Below are 25,187 nucleotides of genomic sequence, written 5' to 3'. Positions count from 1 at the left end.
AAAAACACTACTTGCATCGAAATATATTTAATCGAACATAGTACGAATAATTTCGCGAATAGAAGGTGACTAAAACTGTTTATTTATGAGAAAGGGACTGCCATTGACAAGAGTAAAACATGTTGGTATAAAAAAAAAAGTAAAGAATCCCAACTCCCAAACTTATTCATCTTTCTAATTGTTTTTCTCTTTTTTACATCTGAAACTCTGATGATTGAGATTGAGACATTGAGATTGAGATTTGAGACACTCTTTTTAAGCACAGCAAGCCCTCCCAAATCCATGCAGAAATCTTGCATCATTCTCAGTATAAACATGTGTCTCTTTTAACAGCCTGCAATTAACCAATACAAATCAACACAGTTAATCTCACTAATCCAATCTAATTAATCACTAATCCAATTTAATTAAGTTCTAAAGATTAAAGATACTAACGATTGATGCACACTCTTGTTCATGGTTGTGGATGAGATTAAAGAGTCCCCATTTAAATACAACAGCTCTCCTTCAATCCTCTCATTAATTTTCTCATCAATTTGTTGAGCATTAAGCTTAAATGGCTCATCAGATGCCTTCAAAACAAAGTTAATTTTCAATTTTAAATATTTATCTATAAAAATATTAAAACAAATTAGTAATAATTAAAACATAATTACCATAACCCAACCCCATGTATCTGCATATGAAGGAACATGAGCAGTGTATGCAACAACATCTGCAAGATTAATTTATAATCATATAATTAGCACTAATTTATTATAATTAACAGAATCATAAACACAACAACAAAGACTTACACTTGAACACTTGTTTCAGAGTATTATAAATTGATGAGAAAACACCCTTGTGACTAAGAACACCAGCAGGTCCAGCCTATAAAAATCAAATTAAATTAAAGTGATTTAATTATAAAACATATATATATATAAATTAATATGAAAATGAAGAGTTTTGGGAGCTCACTTGGGTGACAAAAATGCCCTTTTGATTAAGTTTAGGCTTGACTATATTTTCATAAAATGAGATAGTATAAAGTTGATAGCATGGGCCTCCTTCCATTGGGTCAGCTAAGTCTCCAACTATGATATCATACTTCTCCTCTCTTGTCTCCAACTCCAATCTACACCATTAAAATCCATCAATCTTTAAACACAGATCTCAAAGCAATAATTATCGAAATACTATTAATTACCTACTATCATCTGGAGTACATTTCAGCCATCATTTTATTTAATTTTAGAATTTTTAGCATTAATTTAAACTAAATTATTAAAACATAAATAAAAATAAATAAATTTTAAGCAAATAATTTATTTTTTTATAAGTATACAGTTTATTTATATTAAAATAATAATCTTATACATCTCAAAAGTGGGGATGCTATTGGTGTAGTCTCATGTGAATACTGTGACTTGTAAATTAATAATAATTTTTATTCATTTTAAATGAATAATATCATTTATTTTAAATAAGTTTTTATAATATTTGTGCAAATAAAAATATGAAAACAAAAGTTAAATAACTCACTTGGCATCATTGATCACAAGGCAGAGTCTGTTGCTATTGAAGGCTTCCTTATTTATAGTAAGATATTTCCGGCAAAAATCCACTACTTCCTGTGAAAATTAAAATTAAAAAATTAAAAATAATAATAATAATAAATAAATAAAATTAATAATAATGTCACACGTGTGAATATTGAACACGTGGGAAAGAGACCTGGTCTATATCACACATGACCACCCTGTCAATGGTCTTGTGCTTGAGAATTTCTCTTGCTGTTGACCCCTCACCACCTCCCATAATAAATGCACTCTTTGGGCTGTACAAATTAATTAATTAATTATTATAACAACTAATTAATTCAATTCATAATTAAAAATATAATTAATTTATAATTAATTAATAAAAAAAAAAAGAACTTGCTTTGGATGGCAAAGAAGAGAAGGATGGGTTAAGCATTCATGATATATAAACTCATCTATCTCAGCACTTTGCATCTTCCCATCAATAACAAGAACCTACAAAACTCAAAAAAAAAAAAATATATATATATAGATATTTAAACTTACTAAATATTAATCATTAACAAATAAATAAAAACATAAACATATAAATAAATAAATAAATAAATAAATAAATAAATAAATAAAAAGAAACAAGAACACCAACTTTTCCAAATGGTTTAGTGTCCAAAAGAGCTATGTCCTGGTACTTGCTTGCTCCTCTATGAAGAACACTGAAACCAAAACCATGTATATATATAAAGAAAGATTTGAAGATTGAGAAAACAGAGATAGAGAACAAATTAATCAAAATGAAAGAAAATTAAGATTGTACCGGTTAAGAGCGAAAGACCACTTGAGATCATCGTCGATTTCTTCGACATACCAATCTTCTTTCTGAACATGATCAAGTGGTGGAGAAGAGTCATGAATGATCTTCTTCATGGAGTCATTAACAACACCACTAGTTGTGTTATTTGTGCTAGTGTTATCACACACCACCTCCACTGCTTCACCCATATATATATATATATATATATATATATGTATATGTATGTCAATATATATATAGATATTAAGATTGAAAACTAATGAGAAAATGAAGAAGAGAAGAGAGATGGAGGAGAGGGGGGGGGAAGAGGAAGGATGGGAAGAGGAGGATGAGGTGGAGAGGTATATATAGAAAGAGGTTGGTGAGAATGGAAAGAAGATGACAAAACATATTTTGCATGAGAGATTTATATGGAGATATGGTTTTTAATTTTTAATAAATAGATGATAAATATGTGTATTTATTATTTATTTATTAAAAGAGATTTTGAGAGAGAGAGAAGGTGGTGGGAAGCGTGATGGAGGTGGGGGCCACCACACGCCACGGGTTGAGGAAGTGACCAATGGGATGGGTACACGTGGCTTTTGGTTTGGGAGTGAAATGCTGAAGCTTGAGCCCACTACCACTGCCTCTTATTGGGTCGGATCCTTTGGGAAGTTTTAAACTCCGACCCGCTTTTTGTGTTGTGTATGATGAGCTTTTTGATTGTGTGATATATATATATATATATAGATATATATTTGGAATAATTAAAATAAATTTTTGGATTTTTCAGAATTGTGTGTGTGTCTTTATCTTTATTTGCTAATGAGTTTTGTTAATTAATATATTTTTTTATATTGATTAATAAACTTATTACATATGTATATACATTAAAGTTTGTCTTGTAATTAATTTTCTTTTATTCTTGGTTTCTCGAGCAAGTTCACTATTTTATATTATTAAAAATATTTTTATGGACTAAAACATTTTCCAAAATTTGAGTACGGGCCATAACAATAATACGAATTTTTTCCCCCAAAATTTAATTTTGTGAAAATATAAAATAAAATGTTTTTTTTTCAATATAACATACGACTTTGAGATTTCTTTCATCGATCATGTGATATTCATGCTGCACTTTTGTGATATATCCAAATCAATTAAAAAAAATTAACTTATGAAAAAAAATACCAAGGGATTCTAAACTCTTCTACACATTTTTTAAATTCTTGATTTTTTATAACTTAATATAACTTTTAAAATTATTCTCAGTTTTTTCGTCACCTTTGTTAGTTTTCCAGCATTATTAATTTTTATTTTGTTTAGTTTTTGTCTTTTTATATTACATAAATCTTTATCATTTTGTCTTTTTTTTAATAAATTATAGTTTATACACGTATTTAAAAGAAAACAATTTTGAATTAAATAAAATAGTGGAAAACACAAGTAATGAAATAATAATAATAATAATAATAATAAATAAAAAGAAAGAAGATGAAGAGGAAAAGCAAAATAGATAATGGAGAGAGATATGTTGAAACACTTGGAAACAGAAGGATGGGTGGGACCCGCACGTGAGAGAAGAGTAAGGGGAGGTTGTCGCACGCGTGGGGGTTGTCCACTATGAATGAATCAATGCATGCATGAAACAAGGAAAGAAAGAAAAAAAGAAAGAAATAACTAGTGAAGAACCATTGTTGTTGTATATTATATAATAATATGTCTACATTATTGTCATTATATAATATATATATATATATATATTTTGGGAGGGTGGTATTAATTTTAATTTTAATTTAGTTATATTTTCTCTGACCTTGGTGGACTATCCACCCACTCAATAACACTCACACCCTCATCACAACTCCACTGTCAACCCTTTTCTTTCTCTTCACCCACGCGCACCTTTTTAATCTCAACAGTGAAGTTACCATTTTGACCTTGTGTTTTACTTTCATTGACATTTATAGCCCCATATCACTTTAATATTCATTAACATTTGAATATATGTCATGTAATAATAATAGACATGAACAATTTCTTAGCTAGGACTGTTTTAGAGGGATCATTTGGACTGGTGTCACAAAAGAAAACACCTAGTTTTAATATAATGATTATTTTGGCCTAGAATGTGTTTTTTAAAATAAAAATATTATGAAAACTCTGTATTTTGTATTGAACCGTTGTAAAAATATGGTTAATTGCTATGTGATATATGATAGAGAAAGCATAGATAGAAGAAGAATTTAGTGGATTTTGAGGCGTGTAGGAACACTGTCTTTTAGGAATTTATCACTCTCAGGTCTGCACCAGGTTTTGCAACAATTCCCTCAGGATACAACAAAATCCCAAAATCAAACTTTGTAGAAAAGTAATAATCTTCTGTGAGAACTTTTTTATTTTTAAAGAAGATGAAGAGGTGTGAATAACGGTTAGATTTGTCTGTTAGAGAAAATGACTGGCATTTCTTCGTTAAAAAATAATAATATTCATAAATTTTAATTCAATAAATAAATAAATAAATATATAATTATAATAATAAATATATATAAATATATATATTGGAGGGCCTACTTGCACTTTTCTCAAATTCAACTACTTAATTTCTTTATTATCTTGTATTATATAAATATATGTCCGTTTTTTTCTTTAACCGATGTGGGACTAAACTGTTCACACATACTATACTAACAATCCCCACTTAGTATGTGTGAAATTGATATAGTCATATTATAGCTAAATGCATTTATAAAAGGAAACTTTCGTTTTAAACCTTTATGTAGTGTAAATAATTCAAGAATTTAGCAAAATCACAAGTGGTTGAAGCGTAACTGTGATTCTATCTGCCAAATCGGAATTGTCACACATGTTTCGCTAGTAATGACATTCAAACAGAAGTTCTCAATCAAATGAAAAAACAGCACTATTAAGGCCATGTGCTCCATCCTGACTTCATAAAATTTTACAAAGTGTACATAACTTTGATAGAAGCGGCACCACTTCTCAATTTTATATAGGTGAAGTTTTTTTGTTTTTTTGTTTTTTGTTTTTTTGTTTTTTGTTTTTGTTTTTTGCTTCATTAAGAGTGTTTAATTTCTACACTCACCCTCTGAATGACCATGGTACTAATTTGCTAATCAGCAAAACCAAGTACTCAAAACACTTATCACTAACTTGTTGTTACCCTTTAAACTTCTAAATCAGTGGTAATATTAAAATAAAAGTTGGGTTCCTATTAATGATAAGTTTATCTGAAAGGTCATAGACCCATTTCAGCAACAGTATTTCGTACTAAATCTCTTGGTAGAGCTTTAGTTAATGGATCTGCTAGATTCTTACAAGATCTCACATAAGTTATGATAATAATACCATCAGTTATCAATTGTCTTACAAATTCATGCCTTAGACCTATATGTCTTGACTTACCATTATATATTTCATTACATTTACCATATCAACAAGGGTTCTATTCTTTCTTTCAGCCAATCCATTCTGTTGTGGAGTGTAGGGTGCACTTCTTTGATGAATTATTCCATGTTGTTCACAAAAGAAATTAAATTCTGTTGAAAAATATTCTCCACCTCTATCACTTTTGAACATTTTAATTCGTTTTTCTTTCTTATTTTCAACATTAGCTTTAAATAATTTAAATTTATCAAAAACTTCATCTTTATGTTTCATAAGATAGACATGAGTGTATTTAGAGTAGTCATCAATAAAAGTGGCAAAGTACCTATTCCCTCCTCTAGTCAAATGTCCATTTAACACACATATATCAGAATGTATAATTTGTAACAATTCAGAATTTCTTTCTATTCTAGGAAAAGGTAACTTAGTCATTTTTGCTTGAATACAAATTTCACATTTATCATGATCACTATTTTCATAAGATATATATCCATGTTTTGCCATAAACTTTAATGATTTAAAATTAACATGTGTTAAACGTGAATGCCATAAAGTAATTGATGAATCAATCATATAAGCAGAAACTTTCTCAGTATTATTAACATTTGGAGTTACAGAAAGTTTAAACATTCCATCACAAGCATATCCTTTCCCAACAAAGATCCCATTCTTTGAGAGGACAAGGTTATCAGCTTCTAATACAGTCTTAAATCCTCCCTTAGCATATTTCCAGACACCAAATTTTTTCTAACTTCAGGAACATGGTGAACATTTATCAAAGTGAGTTTCTTTCCAGAAATGAAGAAAATCTCTACAGTCCCTTTTCCATGAACTTTAACAGCATTATGATTGCCCATTAACACTTCATGTCCATCAGCAGCAATCTTGTATTCCTTGAACTGATTCTTATCATTACAAATGTGGAGTGTAGGTTGCACTTCTTTGATAAATTATTCCATGTTGTTCACAAAAAGAATTAAATTCTATTGAAAAATATTCTCCACCTCTATCACTTTTGAACATTTTAATTCGTTTTTCTTTCTGATTTTCAACATTAGCTTTAAATAATTTAAATTTATCAAAAACTTCATCTTTATGTTTCATAAGATAGACATGAGTGTATTTAGAGTAGTTATCAATAAAAGTGGCAAAGTACCTATTCCTCCTCTAGTCAAATGTCCATTTAACTCACATATATCAGAATGTATAATTTGTAACAATTTAGAATTTCTTTCTATTCTAGGAAAAGGTAACTTAGTCATTTTTGCTTGAATACAAATTTCACATTTATCATGATCACTATTTTCATAAGATATATATCCATGTTTTGCCATAAACTTTAATGATTTAAAATTAACATGTGCTAAACGTGAATGCCATAAAGTAATTGATGAATCAATCATATAAGCAGAAACTTTCTCAGTATTATTAACATTTGGAGTTACAGAAAGTTTAAACATTCCATCACAAGCATGTCCTTTCCCAACAAAGATCTCATTCTTTGAGAGGACAAGGTTATCAGCTTCTAATACAGTCTTAAATCCTCCCTTACATAGCATATTTCCAGACACCAAATTTTTTCTAACTTCAGGAACATGGAGAACATTGATCAAAGTGAGTTTTTTACCAGAAGTGAAGAAAATCTCTATAGTCCCTTTTCCATGAACTTTAATAGCATTATGATTGCCCATTAACACTTTATGTCCATCAGCAGCAATCTCGTAGTCCTTGAACTTATTCTTATCATTACAAATGTGAATGGTTGCTCTAGAATCATACCACCAACCATTGGTGTTTGAAAATGCAGCCATATTAACTTCTGTTATCATAGAGATCTGTAAATCCGAAACCATAGCCACAAGGTCTTTTACTTGTTCTTCAACAATGCTAATTTTGTTGTTTGAACCAGCAACAACATGATCCTTCTTCATTTTCTTCCAAAACCTGCACTCCTTCTTGAAATGCCCTTTCTTCCTGCAATGAAAACATGTCTTGTTCTTTTTGGAACCAGTATTGTCTGTGTTTGAATTGACATCCACGAATTTTCTCTTCTTTCCAAATCTGTTGGACTTGTTCACATCAATGAAATTCACATTGGAGTCAGATTCTTTTCCAAATCTCTTTCCATCTCGAATTCTAGTTTCTTCTTCAATTCTGAGATGCTTGTGAAGCTGTTCTAGAGAAAAAACTTTCAGAAGAATGTAACAATTTCTTTTTGTAATCATTCCAACTTGGAGGAAGTTTGGCTATAACAGCCCCAACTTGTAATGCTTCACTGACTTCAATATTCAAGTCCTTCAATTTAGAGACTAAGATTTGTAGTTCATGCACTTGATCCAATACAGAAACATGATCGAACATGGTAAACTCAAAGAATTTCATAATAATGAACTTATCTGCTCCTTATTTCTCAGTGTTGTACTTGAATTCCAAAGCTTTCCAGATTTCTCTTGGTGATTGAACAGAAGTGAAGAGATCATACAGACGGTCCGAAAGAGTGTTCAGAATGTGACCACGACACAGCAACTCATCTTCTTGACGCTTGACACGTTCTTCCTTAGCTTCTGCAGATTCATCAGGAGTAGCGACTGGAACTTCTAGCAAACTTGGATCAAGCACGTAGAAAATCTTCAAAGCAGTGAGAAAGAACATCATCTTGTCCTTCCAACGAGTATAATTGGTGCCATCAAAACGATCAAGCTTCATGAAATCTTGGTTCATCACCTTGAAGGAAGTTTCGGGGTGTTTCTCCATTGTAAAAACAAACAGTATATAAATTCCTAAAAATTGTTAGAGAAAGCAGAGATTGAAGAAGAATTTAGTGGATTTTGAGGCGTGTAGGAACACTGTCTTTTAGGAATTTATCGCCCTCAGGTCTGCACCAGGTTTTGCAACAATTCCCTCATGATACAACAAAATCCCAAGATCAAACTTTGCAGAAAAGTAATAATCTTCTGTGAGAACTTTTCTATATTTAAAGAAGGTGAAGAGGTGTGAACAACGGTTGGATTTGTCTGTTAAAGAAAATAACTGGCATCTCTTTGTTAAAAAATAATAATAATAATAATAAATTTAAATTCAATAAATAAATAAATAAATATATAATTATAATAATAGATATATATATATATAAATATATATATATATATATATTTGATGGCCTACTTGCACTTTTCTCAAATTCAATTACTTAATTTCTTTATTATCTTGTATTATATAAATATATGTCCGTTGTTTTCTTTAACCGATGTGGGACTAAACTGTTCACACATACTATACTAACAATATATATAGAGGATTAATTATTTAAGGGTATACCTAGATTTCAAATTTAGGAATGTCCTATCCAACTGCTATGATTCATTCATAAATAATTTCAAACATTGCTAAACAGTGTTATACAATGTTATACAGTATCATGTACAGTAAATTTATATGATATCTATATAAATAATAACTTTTGGATCATCATTCTACAGCAGTAAATAAACATATCTAATGAACGGTTATTTACGTATATATGCAAATGACTTAAACCTATACAGAGGACCATACATATGTAATGATTTAAATTGTTTGATTTGTGTAGATTAAAATTCATAAATTGAACCAAATCATTGGATATTTTTCACATAACAATGAATATTTACGTGAACAGTTGATATATTGCTAATTGACACATCTCAAACCTTAATGATTTTGGTCTATTACATCTAGTTTATCCTATAAATTTTCATTCCCAAACAAAATAATGCTCTTAAGTCATTAAATCAAATCATAAAAATATCTTCTACACAACAATGAAAATTAATTAAACCACTCATTTATGACTCCAATATAAGATTAGAATCTTTGCTTCTTTTTTAAATTAATAATAATAAAAAAAATTTATCTACGCCAAGTGTAGTGGACTAAACCATTATAGATATGATTATACAGTTAACAACAATAACAATAATAATAATAATAGGTTATAAAACAATTAATCTATTAGCTCACTATCCTTTTAACATATACCTAATAATCTAAAGTCAATGCACCCAATATAGGGTACAATTTGTATTAATGGATTAACTTCCATGCTGTTGACCTACAACTAGTTCTTTTTGCACTCTTCCTTCAAATATAAATTGCAATATATATATATATATTCCACAAAAGTATATGTATATATATCACTTCCATTTTGTGTGTGTGTGTGTGTATGATGTCTAACTATTTATGGTGAGATTACATCATATCATCATCCATCCATCCACAGTATGGTCACATCTCTCATTAGAACACAAAGGAGGGGGGGTATTTTGGGAATTACAAAACCATGGTGGGCAACAATGTTTAACACTGGCCCACCACTTTTGGCACAAGGCATTTGGACTTAAAAAAATATATATAAACTTTTTAAAGTTGATAGGGGAGAAGAACCTCAAATTAAGTCAAAGCTTTTTGCAATCCTTTATATTCATACAAATATATATATATATATATATATGATTTATATTATGTAGTTTCCTAGCAATTCTTTGTCTATAAATTGAAGCCAAAAAGGGTTGAAATTTGAAGGATAGTGATTTGAGGATGTGGCTTGGAATAAGTAATGATTTGAGGTTTTTAAGTTATGGGTCTATTTGTTAAGAGTTAGTGTGCAAATGTAGTAAGATGAGATTGAATTGAGAAGGTGGGCATGAGCACAAATGATGATGGTTTTCCACCACTTTTGGCACTAAAACTAGTCATCTAATGGGTTGGTTTGGTTGGGTCCATGACCGGACACAATCCGACCCATGGGCTTTGTGGGGCCCAATTTGGTCCCCCCCAACTCACCCACATTCATAGACCATCATGCTTGCTCTAACTTAATTTTTTTTATTTATTTTGAGTTTGGAGTCTTAAGGACCCCCCTCCTCTTTAACTCAAATCTAATCTATTTTCAGTTCAGTTACATCAGTATCTTTAACAACTCTCTTATATAAGTTTTCTTTTAATAATAATAATAATTTATTTTATATTTATTGATAATTTTGATGCAGTTTTATTATTGATCCAAGTGTACATAACCTAATTTTTGTTTTTTGATTTATGTTAAATTTGTGATATTTTTATTTTAAATTTATGAACTCACAAGAATCTCTTGGTATATATTACTAAATAAAGAATAGGAATAACTTTTCTTCTATTTTAAGTGCAATATATATATATATATATTAATTTCAATTTACCCCTCGTTATTTCAACCTTTATTCAAAATGATAAACAAAATAAATAAATAAAATAAAACTTTTGCAAAGACTTTTTCAGCTTCTCAAACAGTAAAATACACCCTAAATAACATCTACATCCCCAAACACAAATACACCCAAGTCCTAAATGTAAAATATTTGCAATAATGGAAAAAAATAAAAATAAAAAATCAGACAATCATATGCAATAACCAAGGAAAAAAAAAGAAATATTTAATTAAGTGTAGTGATATGGAAACCCAACTCCCAAGAAGAAACAATAATAGTTAATTAACCACATTTGAGACTTCTTATACCTATATCATGATTTTGTTCCCTTCAGCCTTGAAAGTATGATGTTCCAAGGCAATCACATTTGCATGCCAGACACCCAAAAGAGAAGCATAAATAATAACAATCATGCTTATCAATAAGACAAGTTATTAAAAAAAAACCACAAAAGTTCATCAACTTTAACTTTTCAACCTGTTCAATTACCATTAGTATTTTACCTTAATAGATCATCAAAAGAAGAGCATATAAAAGATTTGTCCACAAGTGGTACCAAGATATTCCCAAAAAAATATGGTTGCAGGACAACACAAGTATCACTTTAACAAACAACTTTGAGCAAAAAGGAACAAATTCCACAGGTATACAGTAGAACAAAGCATTACAGACTTACTGATTTGAAGAAGCCTCATTAGACAAGCAAAATTGGTCTCCTTTCCTTGAAACTGGAAGGAACAGTGTTTTGAGAATGGGACTGAAGGAATTCAGTTGACACTCACTAACTCCACATCAAAAATGAGCCATGAGTTTGCAGGTATTTGGCCTATATTTTTATTCCCATAACTGCATCAAGGACATGGAAGATAAAGATTATCTATTGCCGTGATTGTAATTGTAGAATGGAAATTAAAGAATAATAATACTGATGAGACGAACCCCATTGATGGTGGGATGGTTAGCTTCCTCTTGTCACCGACACGCATACCTGAAGATCAATTGCACAAAATGTGAAGTTTGGGTGCAATCTAATTCTCAGAAACCTCAGACACAATTTTAGTGTTTAGCTTTGCCTGGTCAATAAATCTTTTGACTTGATTTATACTATGGTGCAATGTGTATTATATATTTAACTAGATAAGAAAAAAAGTTTGAAAGGACAGAAACCACAAGGGGTTTGTAACATCAATAGATTGCAAGACATACCATTGATGCCAACATCCCATCCCTTGATAACCTGACCTATTCCTGTAGTGAACAAACCATAATAGTTCAGGTTTAAGCCAATATCAGGTTGAGCAGGATGAGAAAAATACATAAACTTAATTAAAATATTACCAAGGCGGAACTTGAAAGGCTTCCCGCCAGTTGTAGAGTCAAATATCTTTCCATTCTTTAATTTGCCAATATAATTCACAGCAACCTTGAAGACAAGTAAATGTCAGGTTGTAATCACACAGAAGGTAGATCGATAAAATAAACAGCAGTGTTAGAAATTAAAGGGCATCCTCAAAGAAAATATATAAGCCATTGGATAGATGTGTCAATAGTGTAGGTTCAGCATGTGAAGCACCATCCCTGACACCTCCGTAAGTTTCCAACTTCCCCTATATCAACTTCGCGCCCTAGAGGGTTCCTATATAGAAACCCTCCCTATTTGACAGGATCCAAGACCCATCCCAATCCAGGGGAATGGGATCCTGCACTACCCCCAACCATTCTCTTAATTTTATCATTAATTTAAACAAAAAATAAAAAATTAATAATGATTATTTCATATATATTTTTAATTATATAAAAATAAAATTAGGGGTTAAATTGCCATCTCTGCTAGTGTTTGGTAGCTGAGATGAACAGAATACCACGGCTTAACAAGCTGTACCTGCCAAAGACATTTAAATGCTTTGTTGAGTGATTGGATAGTTATGTTAAAGTTTGGCATTTGAAATTAATTAAGAAGAAAAACTATTATTTAAAATAGACAAACCTTTGACTTAATAGATAATAATTAAACAGATATTTTAAACTAAAATTTATTTTCTAATTATCATTATGTGTACTAATATTAATATTTTTAAATAATTAATAAATATATTAATTTAAATAATTAAATCTGGTAATAGAAGATTGATGGTTAACTTGATTCCAACTTGTTTGGAAAGAAGTTGTGGGATAATGTGGGGCAACCCCAAGTGGGTTAAACTGAAATCTTATCAAAAATACTTCACTCAACTCTAATGCTCTGACTCATACTTGCACATACTTTAAACGCTATTCAATACCAAAAACGAAAATCCTATCAACTCTATGTCAGGAGAATTGTGGCAACTAATCTTTAGTTAACACAAACCTAAGACATGACCCACTACAAAGTAAACATTCTTCTATTAACCAAAATATACCCTCCATCATCTTCAACAAAGACCATCCCACTTCCCCAATGCCTTTTATTATTTTTCTTCCAATTTTCAGAATGTCGGCAAATCATAAAGTAGATATAAACACGTGCAAGGTTTATTTGGAACCAACGTAGACAGCACTACAAATATTGTTCAAAAGCTCCATTTAGAAGCCAGAATGTGTGATCAAATGATTTATAGGAATGTTAAGATAGCAATTTCCCACTATAATTGAAAAGGGCGGAAAGGCATGAAAATCATTTTGCACCCGCAACTGAATCAAAAGGGGGTCAACTAAAAGTACATCACTAAAATCTTTTTCACTTGATGTGTCTCTCCATTTCACATTTCAAATTTTTTCAACATGTTGATTCAGAATCTCAGATAGGAAACTCTACCCATTCAAATAGTTTGACGAGCATGAAAGGATCACCTTAGTTCCAGGAGAAGCTCTTTTGCCATCTGGTTTTCCCATTGACAATTCTTCCACCGTCAGACCATTAGGATAGGTTTTTGCATTTCGCCCTGCTCCACCTTGTTTCTCTTCAGCCACAGAGAGTTTAGATGCCACATCATTATTAGGATCATTATCATGATTTTTGTTCCTTTTCTTCTTTTTCTTGGTCTCCTTTTCATCAGCAACAGCAGGTTGATCATGGATATCAGCATTCCTGCACAAACAAGCAGGCCATTATAAATTTCACTATGAATAACACGATGGCGCATGGCATTTTAAAATTATACTTGGGCAGTTCTTCGTTAGAATTTGCATTCTCTTCCGTTTGCTGGATTTTCTTCTTATTCTTTTTTCGCTTGGCATTGTTCCTGCACAAGATATAAACTAGTTAGTTGAAGGAATCTTTGAAAGAATTCTGATAGCTAGATAAACAACTCTGAAAAAATAAGTAGGTTCACAATCTCACTTGTCAACAGACAACTCCTGTTCAACGGCATCTGGTAGATCTTCACCCATGTCGTCAGCAGCCTTTGGCTTGCCTTCAGCTGGCTCTTTTTTACCTCCTTCCTCAGGTCCATCAGCTGAAACGCCATTCACAACTTCAGAGTTCTCGACTTTCTTGTTCTCTTTCTTTTTCTTCTTCACAATACCACCATCTACAGACTCGTCAACATTTGCTCCAGCCGCAAGATCATTGTCCTTTTTCTCCATCTTACCCTCTACTAGTTGACCTTCATCAGTTTGAAGGGATTTTTTACCCTTAACTTTCTTTTTCTTCTTTGGTTTTTCATTACTTTCAGGTTCAATATCAGAAGGTACAGAAGAATCAATGGGCTCACTTGATTTCCTGATCAGGAAAAAGATGTTTGCATAAGAAATAACTTTATAATACAAACTGCCACATCACCTCTTACCTTTTCAACTCAGCATCATCAGCCATAGTGTCGATCTTCCTTTTTTTGACCACACAACTCTTTTGATCAGGGTTTTCATTTACCTCAGCCTTCTTTACAGGGCTTTTTTGCATCATAGAGAAAGAAATTGGAAAACCATCCTCATCTTCACTCTCCAATAGCTTAGGGCTGCTACCTTTGACAACAAGTTGACGTTGAGAACCAACATCATCCTCATCATCAGAATCACTAATCTCACGATTCTTCTTTAACCTGCGACGGCCAGCATTCCCATTTTGTGGCTTATCATCTTCTTCAAAAATCTCCTTAATAACGACTGGGAACAAAAGAATATATTGAGACATGTTATGCATAAAAATGAGGATTCCACAGGAAAATCCCAAGATCAAAACTGCAAAATTCAATCAGAAGTACAGCAGAGAAACAATAACAACTTTCATAAAGCATCATCAGAAAACATCTTCATATAACATGGTAAACTTTTACGCAAACTACCATACAGGAACCAATAACAGCAATGACCATGGACACCTGATACTATCTAGTCTCTACCTTATAAACCGCATGATGAGGATTTAAATGATCACACAGAACATAGTCCAATACAAAATCTAGCAAGATATATGTGCAGCTGATATTTAGAAAGACATACATTGATAAGGCTTCAAGTCCCTCAAATTCCAAGAGAAGAAAAAGGGCGGGAAGGATTCACATAAAGCAAAGTCTGAAACTTTTAAACAGAGAGACTACAAGGAGACAATGAAAAAAGCAAAGCAAACAAGTCATCAGAAAATAAAATCAGGGTCAATTACGTTTGAACTTTGAAGTAAACAGACTAGCATTTGTAAGTTGATATTCACCCAAGTAAGATATATCTTAACCACAAAATACTACTCTCGTGTCAATAAAAAACTATGTAACCTAGTACAGATCAATTTTAATTAGTTGTGGGTCTAATAAACATATTTAATTGTATAAATATTTCTTTCCGAAATAATATTTAACTAACTAAACAGTGCATCAGGAGGTCAAACCAAACAAAATAAGCAATAATTGAAACCATACAGAATAAGCTTAGTAATTAGGATCAATAGTTTAAAACGAAGGCCCAGATATGCTAAAACAAACCAGAAATTATATCCAATTCTAGTACAAAGTAGGGACAAGTCGTGAAATACCATGTTTGAAACAAAACAATGCAGAGGAATCAAAGAAAAAGGTCAGCAACCAAGTCTTGAATTTACTAGATCAAAACAAATATGAGGGAAATGATTGCTCTGATTCCCAATAAAAAAAGTCAATTTAAAGGGAACTACCCGTATTCTACAAGATAATTATAGCAGGAAATACTTTTGTAAGTAGTGCATATCTTGAAGGCCCAACACCGATACACACAATCCTGCAGTCCCACATCTCACACTAAAAATAAGAGCAGAGGGAAAACAAAATATAATTTCTTGTTTCTTACATTCAGGAACAAGTCAGTATAGTCATATCTGATCCAAAAGTTAGAGTGAGTCAAAATTACCATTACTCTTCCGGCGAGAAGAAGCAAACATCTCAACATCATCATCATCAATAAAGTCGGATTCATATTCATCATCTTCACTGTTATATAAGTTCTCCATATCTTCCGATTCTGTCTCAGCAATATCTTCACCATAGGATTCATCACTAAACAATGTCAAGGAATTTTATTTTGAATAAGCCTACAGATTATTAAAGATCACAACCATTGCAAAAGGATACGAATCTTCTCCCCCTCCATTGCCACCTGAACCGAGATAGAAGCCAGACAAATGGACACTTTTCTGCCCAAGAACAGAGAAAACCACATCATCAGCCTCCTCAAACTCCAGTTCCAGATGGCAAGATTCAGATACATTGGGAATCAGATTGCAGAGCAAGATGGGGCTCTTATCACCAACATTACACTGCAGCACACTCTTTGCTGTACCTTTGCCATCTCCAAGCGTTGCCTGAATCAATTCCAGAATTGATTCTTAAAAACATCAAATAAAATTCCAAAATGCAACCCCAAAATCATCACAGTTGCACATTCAATACTAAGAATTCAAATATCTCACTATCTATATAATGCACAATCAAATGGGAAATTTGATTTAGGACCAATATACCATAAAAAGATTATTTTACCTGGCAAGAAAGATACCAAAAAATAAAATTAGATTAAAAGAAAAGAAATACACAACCTAGCCACAAAAAAGAAAAAAAATAATCAAGAGGCGATTTCCGGAGAACGAACCTGAGAGATCCGAAGCCTTCCACGGGACCTATCAAAGGAGTGAGTGTAGGGTTTCCCAGGCCTCACTTCGATCCCTGAGAGCACGAAAATGGGGTCAAAAACCTAAAAAGAGACTACAAATGCAGCTAAGAACACCAAAAAGAACAGCGATTCTCAAAAGAAAAACAAAATCAAACAAGAAACAGTGGGAATCGAAAGGAATCCAAACCCCAAAAAGCCATCAAGAAAGACGGTGAGGAACCGATGAGGATTTCTTGCAAGCTTGGAGTTCTCTTAAACCCTAGAAATGGCAGGCAAAACCCTACACGAAGACGCCTTCGACAAAAGTGGCGTGAGGTTCTTCCTATATATAGCACCATCTTGGGCCGCATATATGATCTTGATGACCTGATCTCGAGACAAATCGTAAGGCTCTGTTTAAACTGAGCAAAAAAAAATTGAAAATGAATATTTTGCGCGGTGTTTTCGTTGGGATTTTTGAATTTCTGACCAACTTTTTTCATGATTTGTCCTTGCTAGGACATAAAATAAAAATTGGAATTATTTTCATGATTTATTTAATTAATTAACATTGAACATATTTATATTTTTAATAAAATTATGATTTTGGTGAAACTTTAAAGGGTTTTTTCCAAAAACAAAATTCAAATGCTAAATTTCAATTTTTACCCCCAGATATCAATAATATTTTCTTTTAGAGAATAAATGCTTCGATATCCTGGGGTAGTTGCTAATATATTTTTATAAAAACCATATTTTATTTTATATTTTGCAAAAAAAAAAAATTAAGCTTTATTGAAATAGCAAAAATACAGTAGAAAATTCTCTCACCAAAAGGTGAAGAATAAAACTAAGTACAACATAACAACAACGTATGAGAAAATGAGGAAAAACCAAAGATAAAAATTGGACAGATGAAAAACACCGTCTAGATCATCAGGTCCAGTCAGACAGGTGTAGGGACTACTCCTGTGCTACATCTGGATCTTGACATCCTTCAAACATGCATGGAAAAAAAAAAATGAGAAAGTGAAGGTGAGTAGTCCATGACAGCTTACTCTTTCTATGAAAAATAGATAATGCAAAAGAATGGCAAAACTTATAAAAAATCCACATTTATTTGTTTATCCATTTTATTCTCATAATTTCTTGCAAGCAAACAAAATAAGATAATTTCTTCTGATTCAACAACTTAATTCAAGAAATTTAAAATATAAATAAATAAGGGCAAAAAAAAAAAGCAACAATTCCACAGTAGATAGTAGATACCTCCACTGATGCTACAAAGCAAAAGGAATGCATATGCTGCAGTGTTTCAATGGCAAATCACAAGCACAAGCTTGATAGAATTCATCAATTCGCTAACACATCTGAATGACCAACCATTTAGTCTACATAAAAACAAACCAAATGTTCATGCTCAAACCTTCAGAGAGTAAGAATTACATGAAACTGTTGGTCAGCCAGACCAATTCAATACATAAGTTCAGAAGAAATAAAATTTGAGACATTGACGCCGTCACCGCTAATACTACTACTACTACTGGGTTCTGCCGACGGGTTCCAGAGCTTCGATCATAACCACACTGTTTCCCCTAATAACCTGTGATAGTTTGAACATTAATCAAGTTAAACTAGAATGTAGAGACAGAAGGATTGCAATTGCTATAAAGGCACTTACCACCATTCCAATGTCATTCTTCTCATTGCCGTTCACCTCAACAGTTTGATCAATGACAAGATTCATAAATTGATCGAAACCACGGAGTGTACCAACAACAACCCTGTTGGCATTCAGTTTTACTGCAATTCAAGAAAAACTTTAGTATAAGTGTATAACCATGAAAGCAAAGGGTCTATAACTTAAGTAAGGGTTTTCATATTGATTATCGTCTCCCTGACATGGAATTTTGCACAGGTGGCATATAAACAAAGCAATATTAAAAAAGAAGAAATTTAATTCAGAATAGCTTTGTATGAAGACTGTATACCAAATTGGAGGAAACTTCAAAAAAATGCACGCGCACAACAAAGAAGATTGGGGGGGGACAATGTGGACAAACCACCCCACACAAACACTTTCGTTACTATGCCCCAACCATGCATGAGGAGGAAGTCGAGCTCCCACATGGGAGTCGAATGTCTTGCCACTGCTGACAAGAAGATAAATATCTAAAATGAAGAACCAGAAACTAAAATTAATCAATAGGGGATGCCTGGAATTGTAACAATGAGGTCCAACTGACTGTTTTATTAGCTAACTTGACTATCCCATTGAAGAAGTACTGATAAATGCTCAGCCTAACAGAAAGGTTCTCTCTCCAGCTCCTTTTTAAATGTAAATATTCAGTCTCTACTAAATGTTATTTAGAAAAAATCAGTAATTGGAAATGGACAAAACAGAAGCTTTCCATTATACCCCTTGCACTAGCAATATTGAGAAACATGAAAGCAAGATATGAACCAATCTGCCACCAAAGTTCCCTTGCAATTAAACCATCTTCAGAAAAGTGGTGGCAATTCAATATTTTCCTGGCAGAACTATTACAGAACATCAATTACTATGACTTTAGAAAGTCCTTCTTTTAATCCCCTCATAGATTTTAAGGTGTTTAGATTTATATAAAGGAAGGGAGACATTGAGGATACTAAAAGGGATCAATTCATGAAACTTCTTAATTCATCACAAGAACTACAAATATCCAACATCAAGCAGATGAAATTTATTAGCTCTATAGTTTACCTTCTACTTTGCATCATAAATCCGTAAATAGAAAACAAATTTTTCAACAAACAATGCAAAAAGAATCAAAAAGGTCTAAATTTCCAAATTAAGACTATATTTCAAGCCACAAAAATCAAAAGACAATAACAAAACAGCGAAGAAAAACACAAAAATCAGAGAAAAGTAACAACACTGAGTTTCATCGGACTTACTCTGAAGCTTCTTGTCCATATACCTAAAATCCCAATTAAAACAATAAAAAAATATTTGAGTGACTCCATGATCAAATAAATAGAAGGGGAAAACAAGATTGAGAGCAAAAAACAAACGAAAAAACTCACTTCTTAAGATCCGGAGGTTGACCCGAGCGGCTCATGGCGGGAGCTAGAAGGAGAAAGAGGGAAAGAGGAGAAGAATGGTGGCGAGGGGCGGAGGGCTTCGCCGGAGGATTGGAACTCTAAACCCTAGAAACCCCAAATCGGCGAAGAAACCCGCGATACAGATGCCCTTTTATAGAGAGTGGTGTCAACGGATCCGATAACCCGAACTGAGTTTTTAGCCAGGGATGTTCATGGATCCGATAACCCGAATCCGAGTTCCCTATAGGGCGTTAAATAAAAAAGAGATAATTAGTTGTGGGTTATTGGAAAGTTTCATTCTTCCTAGTATTTTCAATATTTTTTTTTTATTGTACTACTTTTTAAGTCCCTCATGTTTTGTCCTAACGGGTTAAATTTAAAGGGTTAACAATTTGTTTAGAACCTGACGAAAAAATCGACTACCCACCCTGATAGAATCCAACAAGGTTAAAATTCAAAGAATATGTTCGAAAAAGATGGGATATAAATCCCCATTGGGGATGAAGCCAGACGGGAATCCCCTCCCTCCCCTCTCCCTTTCTCGTCCCGTCCAGTAGCTAAATATACAAATTAAATTTTATATAAAAAGTTAAAAAAAAATCTATACGTTTATTTAACTATCAAATTACTAAAAATTAAAATAGCATAATATATTTGATACATTTATATAGTAAAAAAGAAGAAATACATGAAAAAAATCAGAGACTATGAATCTGAATGAATAATCCCCTTTGGAAGAACTATGAATCTCTGAATGAATAATCCCCATAGGAATAGGGATGGGAAAAAAAAAATTCCGTACCCAAATTTTGAGTACTCTGATAGGACAGGATTGAGAATCGCAAAATATATACCTTGTGAATTCCCACCATGTTGACAATTTTTTATAATTTTTTTAAAATTTATGGAATACTTCAAGTTGAGCACAAGGCCCATCATGTTTGTCACACACCATCATCCTTCTAATGAGCATGAGCTTATACTTCTTGATATGAGCTCACACAGTAAGACACTTGTCTTCTCCCATGTAGTAATAATAAATTAAAATAAATATATGTTGAGTGATTTGTTATTTATGTTTTTGGATGATGCACTTTCTTCGTTACTCTTGTAATTTTTTGTGTTCTCCCTACTTTTGTTTTTGATTACTGGCTCTTTTTTTTTCTTTATTTTGTTGTTGGCCAGTTTTTTTTAATTTTAATTGTTATATCTGAATTTTTTTTAGGTAATAAATTTATGATTTATCTATTTTTATAAAAAGAAATTGTCCACTTAAAAAAAAAATCATATAGTTCGAACTTAAATGATGGTATTTGATTTTAAAAATTAAAATAAATATATTTATGTAATTGACAATATGAAATAAAAAATTAACTGAATGGCGACAAGAATACTTGGATTTAGTCCTGAACTGTAAATTTCACATAATTCTTGCGGAGTTACCCGATAACAAGTTTGGATCCGAACACAAAATCAATCATCACGAATCTCAAAGCATGCCCAAAAGCCCGCGGCCTCACGTTCCTCTCCCAAATCCCAATCCGTTATCCCTCTTTCCCTCCATACAAAACTCTCAACTTTCGAAATCCAAGCTCGTCTTCCTCTCCGATCACCACCCCTCCGCTACTGCTCGCCGCCGCCATGGCCGCCGTCGTGTTTTCGTTAACTCCGGCGAAGCTTTGTAGCCTTGCTTCCTCTTCCTCTTTATTGCCCGTGAAGCATTTCTCCTTCCGGAGCCGGATTCGTTGCTCCGCTGAGACGGAGCCGGAATCCTCTTCTCAGGAGAACATCGCTACCACCGCTTCTTCGCCGCCGTCTGCCACTTCTGAGACGGCTGTGGAGTCGTCGAAGCTCCCTCATTCACTCATCTCCGTCGCCAATGTCCAGAAAGCCCTCAGAGGGATCGGTAATAATCCCAACATTGCTTCGTATTTTCTCAAATTTTTTACATTTGATTATTTATGTGTTTGATTTCCATTTTATTCGTTTGGTTTTTCCTACCTCTCGTTTACATATAGTGTCATATTTTTCTTCAATTATGATTGTGTTTCTTGGGAAGCAATTTGAAGATTTGATAAATGAATCAAATGCACCATACAACTATACGAGCTTGATTTTTTTTAATTTTATTTTATTTTATTTTATTTTATTTTTCTGTTGTTATGCTCCTGTTTTATTTTTTTAATTTTGGCTTGTTTTGATAATGTAGGCTGATAATTAACAATTTGGTTTTTTTCCTTCATTAATTCTGCTCTTTGTTCGCTTATTATCTGATTGTTTTCACAGAATGTGATTGGAGGTTGGAAATTGAACTAAAAATTCCCGGGACTACTTAAAATTCCAATTTGTTTTCCATTTTTCTTATAATATTTTATTATTGTTATAGTTTTTTTTTTTCTAAATTCACTGGATGTGATTGAATGATGAACTTTTGCTGTTCTAGAGAGCAGCCATCACGGATGTGGATCATTATGGGAAGCTTGGAATACCTAGGGGTGCTTCTGATGATGAGGTACTTCTTATGGTCATGATTGTTGGTTTAGCCAAATTTTGTCAAGGCCTAGGCGCCATCACGGAAGTGCTAGGCTGTGCATGCTTCTTGATTTTTCATCCTCATTTTTGCGTCTTAGGAAACTTCATCTGAATTCAGTGCCAGATAAAATAAGTTTTTGCCTGTAATTTTGCTGCACCAGGTTAATGCAGCCTATAAAGAGAAACGGGAAGAGCTAATGAATCAAGGTCTAGAAGAAGAGCAACTTAACAAAGAGCTAGAGCTCCTGAAGGTCTTTTCTAGAATACTCTAAAGATGTCATGTCCTGTTTGATCATTCATAATCTATTTTTGTTTAAATATATTCCTTTTTGTTTATTGTTTACATTCAAGTTTTAGGGAATTCTAATTGTTATGCTTCTTTTCTTTTTGGTGGCTCATAGGAGTCATACATGATACTCTCATCGGAGGATGAGAGAAGGTTGTATGACTGGAGTTTGGCTAGGAGTGACAGACCTGAGAGATACACCTGGCCTTTTGAAGCTGACATAACGCAAACGCCAAAGGAAACTCCTCCTCCTCGAGTATGTATCTTTATTTATGAACAGTTCAATCTATTGTTTCAGTGATGCTCATTAAAGCAAGTAGATTAACAAAAAGATGTGCGGGAGTAAGGGAATAAGTTAATCCAATATTTTCTTTCCTAATGTATGATATAATTAGGTGATTGCGCACTTTTGGTCCGTGAAGTGTGCCTCTATATTCACCTGGGTTCCTCAACCTGGGTTCATTTGGGTTAACATTTGAAGAAGATTGCATGAATAGTTTCTAAACTATGAAAAAAAATGGGCAGTTTTGGTTCCTACTATTTATTTTCATGAATTAAAATGGATTTTTGGGTGAAGTGCACCTACACTATAATTAATAGTGTGTATGTATATATTTATATATATATATATTCTTTTTAACTTCTGTATTTCATTTATTTGAAATATTAATAATAAATTTATACTGGATTCTATAATTTAGCATAAAGTTCAATAGTAGAATGGTGAAGTAAAACAAATTTTATAGTGGGCTAGCTTAGCTGGAAGCTGATTTAGATGTATACATGAGAGTTGTTCTTGAATATGCCTTATCTTCTGTAATATAAATTGTTTTTTGGGTGCTGATAACATTTTGTAGACCTTGCTCTTATGGTTAAAATCCTCTACAATGGATTTTTTGTTTTTTTTACATCTGTTGATTTCAAACACGGAAAAATGTAAACACTTAGCTGTAATTGTTTCCATTGTTTTGCATTTTTTTTTTTTTATTAAAAGAACGATTTGTTGTTTTGCAGAATCAAGAACCAATTCTGTATTCTTCTTGTCAACTAAGATGCTTGATGATAGATAACTACATTTTCAGTCATCAGCTCCATACTACCTTCTTTTTTTTTATTGAGAAAGGGATGGGCTGTCCTAAATTTTCCTTTCAATTTTCTTGTCACTGAGCCTTAATTCCATATTCTACTCGGGAGAATTCTTGCACTTCACTTGATTATGTTTACATGGTCTTGATTTCTATCCATATTTCAAGACTTCATGTCAACTATCTGGCATGAATTAGTTGTCCAAATTTCTTCATGTTGCTCAATGCTTAGTTTTCTGAGATCATCATCAATTATAACTCCCCAACAATGCATGGGAATAATGAGCAAGAATCCTTAATTGCACTTTGATGCCTAATTTATGAAAAACTTGTATTTGTATCTTCATATAAGCAAATAGTATCTATCTTGCACCCAACTCCAAATAAACCTTGGGCTTAATTATATAGGCAGGGTTTTGAACATGCAGATGGCCTGAATTGACTTTAGAACATAGTTCTATTACATGGAAAATGTCACAAATGTGTAGTTAACAAAAAACAACTAACATAAAATGTATGCACAATATATTTCAAATCAAATGGTGTATGTATATTATCTAGTAAAATGATATCCCTCTGATTAAAAAATCATCTTTCCTTATGCTTTTTTTATCTCAATTTGCTAAACTAAATTTTTTTCTCTCAGGAACCCGAAGATGTGGGCCCAACAAGGATTGTAGGTTATTTCTTCTTAGCCTGGCTTATATTGTCTGTTGTATTGTCTGTGTCCCTCAACAGGTGATAAAATTATTTGTATCATGTGCAAGGTAGAATGGTGCTCTCATTTTATCATTTTCTATTTAGTCATTCATCATTTTCTTCTTTCTACTTGTATATGTGATTGGTCATAAAGTTTGGACAGTTGTAAAGCTAAGATATGAAAAAAAAGCAATTGTGAGAGTCACACATGATTTGATACCTCTTATAAATATGCCACGTACTATAAAGTCATGGAGTGTATCTTGATGGAGGTGGGAAGTTGTTCTGTCTGCATTACATCCTATGATTTATCTGTGACTCAGGGAAAACTGACAACGATTTTATATACATTGTATTAGAAAGGATAAACAGCTCTGTGGCTTGAGATATTGTCTATGGTTGCATTAATGGTGGAACAGGGATAGGTTGTGGATGAAATGCAAGAGAAATATAGCAGGGAAATATATATATATATATATATATTTCAATTATTTGGATGTATGATTGTTC

The 25,187-nt window shown here is 32.4% G+C and overlaps 4 protein-coding genes and 1 non-coding gene across 5 annotated transcripts; 1 reads left to right on the top strand and 4 right to left on the bottom strand.

Annotated features, from left to right (window-relative positions):
* Positions 1-66: 66 nt before the first annotated feature.
* LOC120263531 (thermospermine synthase ACAULIS5) lies at positions 67-2,563 on the bottom strand. The gene is made up of 10 exons (XM_039271473.1): positions 2,341-2,563; positions 2,173-2,239; positions 1,927-2,021; positions 1,720-1,822; positions 1,528-1,616; positions 964-1,120; positions 798-873; positions 657-715; positions 436-572; positions 67-334 (listed from the first exon to the last, which is right to left on the bottom strand). Exons 1-10 carry the CDS (start codon positions 2,523-2,525, stop codon positions 256-258), a joined length of 1,047 nt encoding a protein of 348 aa, XP_039127407.1. The 5' UTR covers positions 2,526-2,563; the 3' UTR covers positions 67-255.
* Positions 2,564-11,486: 8,923 nt separating this feature from the next.
* LOC120263736 (peptidyl-prolyl cis-trans isomerase FKBP53) lies at positions 11,487-17,307 on the bottom strand. The gene is made up of 12 exons (XM_039271715.1): positions 17,200-17,307; positions 16,992-17,065; positions 16,475-16,704; positions 16,254-16,399; positions 14,726-15,041; positions 14,278-14,658; positions 14,099-14,179; positions 13,788-14,025; positions 12,294-12,378; positions 12,162-12,203; positions 11,895-11,943; positions 11,487-11,801 (listed from the first exon to the last, which is right to left on the bottom strand). The coding sequence occupies exons 1-12, from the start codon at positions 17,210-17,212 to the stop codon at positions 11,723-11,725; spliced, it is 1,734 nt and encodes a 577-aa protein (XP_039127649.1). The 5' UTR covers positions 17,213-17,307; the 3' UTR covers positions 11,487-11,722.
* LOC120264176 lies at positions 15,981-16,131 on the bottom strand. Its single transcript, XR_005537348.1, has one exon. It is a non-coding gene; the product is annotated as a small nucleolar RNA snoR135 (small nucleolar RNA).
* Positions 17,308-18,272: 965 nt separating the features above from the next.
* On the bottom strand, positions 18,273-20,217 carry LOC120262900 (probable small nuclear ribonucleoprotein G). The gene is made up of 4 exons (XM_039270809.1): positions 20,058-20,217; positions 19,929-19,951; positions 18,673-18,794; positions 18,273-18,594 (listed from the first exon to the last, which is right to left on the bottom strand). The coding sequence occupies exons 1-4, from the start codon at positions 20,090-20,092 to the stop codon at positions 18,532-18,534; spliced, it is 243 nt and encodes an 80-aa protein (XP_039126743.1). The 5' UTR covers positions 20,093-20,217; the 3' UTR covers positions 18,273-18,531.
* Positions 20,218-21,620: 1,403 nt separating this feature from the next.
* LOC120263922 (NAD(P)H-quinone oxidoreductase subunit U, chloroplastic) lies at positions 21,621-24,909 on the top strand. The gene is made up of 5 exons (XM_039271903.1): positions 21,621-21,981; positions 22,526-22,587; positions 22,769-22,858; positions 23,009-23,149; positions 24,625-24,909. Exons 1-5 carry the CDS (start codon positions 21,717-21,719, stop codon positions 24,718-24,720), a joined length of 654 nt encoding a protein of 217 aa, XP_039127837.1. The 5' UTR covers positions 21,621-21,716; the 3' UTR covers positions 24,721-24,909.
* The last annotated feature ends 278 nt before the right edge of the window (positions 24,910-25,187 follow it).

This window comes from Dioscorea cayenensis, chromosome 6 (genome assembly GCF_009730915.1).
Source record: "Dioscorea cayenensis subsp. rotundata cultivar TDr96_F1 chromosome 6, TDr96_F1_v2_PseudoChromosome.rev07_lg8_w22 25.fasta, whole genome shotgun sequence".
Taxonomy (NCBI): domain Eukaryota; kingdom Viridiplantae; phylum Streptophyta; class Magnoliopsida; order Dioscoreales; family Dioscoreaceae; genus Dioscorea; species Dioscorea cayenensis.
This window is presented reverse-complemented; position numbering and strand designations above follow the sequence as displayed.